Below are 5,133 nucleotides of genomic sequence, written 5' to 3' on the forward strand. Positions count from 1 at the left end.
CCTTCAGTCTCACTACATCCAGACTTTCTCCAGGATTCAAGGCTCTTTCCTTGACAAAGTCTGGAGCTTTATCAAAATGTTCATGTTCTGGCTGGAGCTGCCGCCATCTTGGATGTCCCACAATCCCTTGGGGCAGGTTTCCCAAGATGGCGTCGGTCAGGAAACATCAACAGTTTGATGGTTTGTCTGGAAACTTCTGGACTTTATTGTGAAGGATTGAGGAACCTGCAGGTTGGAATGAGAGGAGAGGTTCTGGTTTTGGTTTATTCTTTATGGGAAGATTTGTTTGGGTAGAGGAACTTTAAATGGAGTATTTCTAAGGCGCGCTGCACAGTGGTTAGAGAAACAAACCTCATCTGAGTGTATTTTAAGAACAGGTTGTGTCTTTCTGTGCAGTTTTCATTCTAAAAGTTCCGTTTAATTAAATGTTTCATCAACTTTTTTCTCTGGAAGAAGCATGACTGTCAATCATCTGTGGAGGTCGCTTAGCAACAGGGAAGGTGAGGTGCGTTCAGGTGCATCCGGTGCATTTCTGCGTTTCCTCCATCAGTGTGAGATGTGCAGATGCGGGATGTTCTCCTCCAGATGTTCTGCAGATGATTTTGAAACATGCTGATGTAAAACCTTGTAGCCCGTCACTGACCTGCAGGAACTCGGATCTGATGAGCTTCTGACACTATATCCTTTAATCCTTGACTATATTGTTGTGCTGTTTGCAAAAGCCCATTAATCATTGAGTTTATTATGCTTCATTTTTACATAATTGCACAGTTTGTGGTATTTTCTTGTCATTGTGGCAAAATGTTAAATTGCAATATATATTTAATAAGCTAATTTCATTTCTATTTTATCCTTTGTACTATTTATCTACCTCTCCAAGACTGTAACCTGCGATGTTTTGTTTTTTAAAGGAACTGACAATAAAGTATATTTTAAATATTCAATATATATCAAATACAATAAGACCTCATTTGCTTATTATTGCACTTTTTACAAATTTGACATGTCTTTTATATATTTTTAGGCCTTTTTGTTTTACATCTACCTTCTATTTTGTCCATAAATTGTTTTATTATTATTTTTCTTCTAATTTGATTGTAAATATATGTAATATCATACTTTTTAAAACTATTATTTCCTAATCTTATTATCAATAGTATTAGAAAAATAGATAAAGCATTATTTATACTGGATTACTTTTACTGAATTGTTCATTTATAACCATTTATATAGATTTATTTACATAGTTTAAAGGTTTTATGATGAATACAATGATGACGCTATTATTGTTGTTGTTATTAATGGAATTTGTAGTAGTTTATTAGTTCGCTTTATTTTGACAATCGTTACTTGTTTACGTGACGTCATCCTATTTAATGCGCATAAAAAGCCGTAAAAAGAGCGCAGCTGTAACAGTGACGCACACTGCGCGTGTGCGCGCTCTCGCTGCGCACCTGTGCGGATGTATTTGTGCGTGAATCTGCTCTTTTCCCCCCGTTTTCATTGTCGAACTTCAACACTTTGCGGACACGGCGACGCATTACGTCACCTCGCTCCGCTCCGCGCGCGCCTGCCGCCGCTCGAGCGTTTCCAGCACCGGGACTGAACCGGGACTGAACCGGGGAACATGCAGCGGCGGACACCGGACGACGCAACGGAGAACAGCGACGTTTGCGCGACGAGCCTGGAGATAGATTCCGGTAAGTCCCGTTGAAGCCGCTGCGGGTTTGCAGGAGGCGGCAGGAGGCGGCAGGAGGCGGCAGGAGCCCCGGTCCTCCTCCGCTCCCTCCGGGCGGAGAACAGCCGCTGCAGCCGGGGACACAACCTCCTCCTCGTCGGGGAAATGCGTGCAGGTGTCCGCGTACGTGCACACAGGTGTCTGCAGACTTGACAGGTGAGCATGCACGCGCATGAAGGCGCGTGCCCATCAGGTACAATACAGAGTGTCCAAAGTTTAAAACATAAAACACGAACAAGTTATATTTTAACTGATAAAGATGAAAAGTTTACTGACGAAAGACGAACCATCTTGAAATGTTTGACAAAAGGTTAAAAAAAGTTTGCATAAAACAAAGTATTGAATTATAGAAGCAATCCATCAAAGAACAACATTTATTTACAGAAATCTACTCTTAACATTCAAAGTTTTCCAAGTTCACAAAGTGAGAAACGAGCAATTAAAGTGTCCCAGTTAAAAAGGAGGGTGAAGTTTATTTCTTTCCCTCAAATCGAAATAATTTTTACCAAAAACCCAAAACCGATAATAAAAAAATACATTTTCTTACTTAAATATAGTCTTAAAAGTTGAGAAGCAAAACAGTTGTAATGTTAAATTGTTAAAGATTGTGGAGAATAGGCTGATTATAAAAATAATGCAAATAAAGTGAGAAATGCAAAAAGTGAATTGTGTGAATAGACGTCAGTTCCGGTGCCGTTCCACCGTGTGAATCGCTTTACTTTGTTAATCCTATTCACCAGTGGGGGCTGCTGACGTGCTGTCAATCTGGGATTCAGTGTCTTGTTCAAGGACACTTCGACATGTGGGGGTGGGAACTGAACCTGTAACTCTCTAAATGACAGTCACTGTAATAACAATCTAACTTGGTGGTTTTATTTTGACAGTCACCGTAATAACAATCCGACTTGGTGGTTTTATTTTGACAGTCACCGTAATGACAATCCAACTTGGTAGTTTTATTTTGACAGTCACCGTAATAACAATCCAACTTGGTGGTTTTATTTTGACAGTCACCGTAATAACAATCCGACTTGGTGGTTTTATTTTGACAGTCACCGTAATGACAATCCAACTTGGTAGTTTTATTTTGACAGTCACCGTAATAACAATCCAACTTGGTGGTTTTATTTTGACAGTCACCGTAATAACAATCCGACTTGGTGGTTTTATTTTGACAGTCACCGTAATAACAATCCAACTTGGTAGTTTTATTTTGACAGTCACCGTAATAACAATCCAACTTGGTGGTTTTATTTTGACAGTCACCGTAATAACAATCCAACTTGTTACTTTTATTTTGACAGTCACTGTAACTTGGTGGTCTGTCCACTATAATGTCTGTGTTCTCCTGTTGTTAATGATTAGAGCTTCTTGTTCTCTGCTGTGTGTGTGTGTGTGTGTGTGTGTGTGTGTGTGTGTGTGTGTGTGTGTGTGTGTGTGTGTGGCGCTTCATTACAAAGACTAAAAACAGCACCAACTAGTGGACCAACATTAAAACTACATCGTTGCGTTTTTACTTTTTTTACTAAATGTCGTGCGAAAATAAAATCTGAAAAGATTTTGGGGAAGAAAAAAGTTCAGTTAGAAAAAAATACCAAAACAAGTTAAATAAATAAATAAGTAAATAACGTGAGGCTGAAGAAAAGTTTGAAAACTTAGAGAAAAAAGTAAAATGAGGGAAATAAAGTGCGAATAGTTTAAAAAGTTCAGTCTAAAATTCACAAGTTGTTTAAAACATTTAAAAATCGTCAAGAAAACAATTGAAATAATACAAACTCCTTTCTGAAAGTGGTACTTTACTGGTATCTGGTCAAACACAGCGAGACTGCAGCTCTGCAACTGTTTACAAGTACTTAAAAGTAATGGGTAACTAGCAGAGTACCCGCTTTCCTCGTTAGTAATCAGTTACTGGCTGGTTACAGTCCAAAGTGTAGGAGTTACAGTTACAAGTTACTCAGAAAGGAGGAGTTACCCTGAGGAGGTGAGATTTACGGCGGCGCCCCCGTTTAACGTCCCCGCAGTGTTTCCCCCCCTGGCAGCCGTTACCATGGAGACGAGCGGCGGCTGGATCACAGCTGATATAAATAACCAATCAGAGCGACAGCTGTGGCGTCCTGCGAGCAGAGACCGTCTGAAGGACAACCCTGAGTACTTACTCTTTAGTTACTCTCGTCAAGGTTAGTTACCGCCAATCAGTGCACCATTACAGTTACTACACACAAACGGGAGTAGTTACTGCAAAAACAAAGTATCTAATTCATTAAGGGCTCGCATGCTACTTAGTAACTTGTTACACTTAGGAGTTACTTCTTTAAAAACTAATGGTTACTTTACTATTTACTGCAAATACAAGGTAAATTTAGTATTGTTACCCGGCTATAGTTACTTTTTCAAAGAGGTGTAGGATTACTCTTACATCCATCCATCCATCTTCTACCCCGCATATCCAGTTAAGTAATTAATTACTTTTGATTTGCAAAGAACTCCCTGTTACCCAGTAATTCGTTCTTATAAGGTTTAAAAGTAACTAGTAACTAGATTAGATTAGATCAGATCAATCCCATGTGGGATTAATGAAGTCTGATCTAATCTAATCTAGTTCCTTATTAATTTGGAAGCAGTTGCTCTTGCAAGTTACTTCTTTACAAAAAAAAGTAGTTACTTTAAAGTTACTTCATATGCAAAGTTCAGAATTATGTGTAAAGTTCTTCTACGCGGTGTTTTCTTTAAGGATCAACGTGTAAACAGGAGTTTAGTGACTCGAGCGCTAATGCTAACACCCGGAGCGTGACGGCGAGAGGCGGCGGCTCTTTGTTTGTACCACAAAAGTAACTTAAGCAACAGTAATCAGTTACTGGGGTGTGAGGACTGGAAGAAGCTGCAACCAGAGAGGCGGCGGAGGAATGTGGCGCCTCCTCCTGCCGAGTTAAAGATAGAGGCAGGGGGTGTCCAACCCGGGCGGGGGTGGGGGTGGGTGGGGGTACTGTACTGTGAGGTGCAGTGTGTGTGGGGGGGGGGGGGGGCTGTGTCTGTGGTTCTGGGGCTCTGGACGTTGTTGGTGTTGGGAGTTTGTACGGTGGAAGACGGAGGCTCACTGGACTCAGAGGACGACCTCCAGCATGGTGCTTTATAAAAGGTACCGTCCCTTTAACTCGTGTTTCAATCAGACGTGAACCATGAAGGAGTCCGTTTCTGTGGTTCTTAACACGAGCAGGACACACACACACACACACACACACACACACACACACACACACACACACACACACACACACACACACACACACATTTATTAGTTTGTACATGAAAGCTGGTTTGTCTGTGAACGTAACACGATGTCGCGGGACACTGAGCGATGATGTGAAGCCGCTGCTCTCATCACTTCACAATCACAA

At 40.9% G+C, this 5,133-nt stretch overlaps 1 protein-coding gene across 31 annotated transcripts in view; it reads left to right on the forward strand.

The window, feature by feature from the left end:
* The first annotated feature begins 1,348 nt into the window (after window positions 1-1,348).
* Window positions 1,349-5,133, forward strand: part of dtna (dystrobrevin, alpha) — a 23,090-nt gene continuing 19,305 nt past the window's right edge. For 10 of the 31 annotated variants that reach the window (XM_080483289.1, XM_080483300.1, XM_080483307.1 and 7 more), the window contains exon 1: window positions 1,349-1,700. Coding sequence is in view for 10 of the 31 variants with exons in the window: in XM_080483282.1 (XP_080339408.1) it covers window positions 4,858-4,874 (17 nt within the window). In the remaining 21 variants the exon portion in view is untranslated. Of the gene's footprint in view, window positions 1,895-3,832; window positions 3,916-4,710; window positions 4,875-5,133 lie in introns of those variants that run through there. The other 21 variants (XM_080483282.1, XM_080483281.1, XM_080483292.1 and 18 more) reach the window with 7 other exon arrangements.

This window comes from Lipophrys pholis, assembly GCF_963383615.2.
Source record: "Lipophrys pholis genome assembly, chromosome: 1".
Taxonomy (NCBI): Eukaryota; Metazoa; Chordata; class Actinopteri; order Blenniiformes; family Blenniidae; genus Lipophrys; species Lipophrys pholis.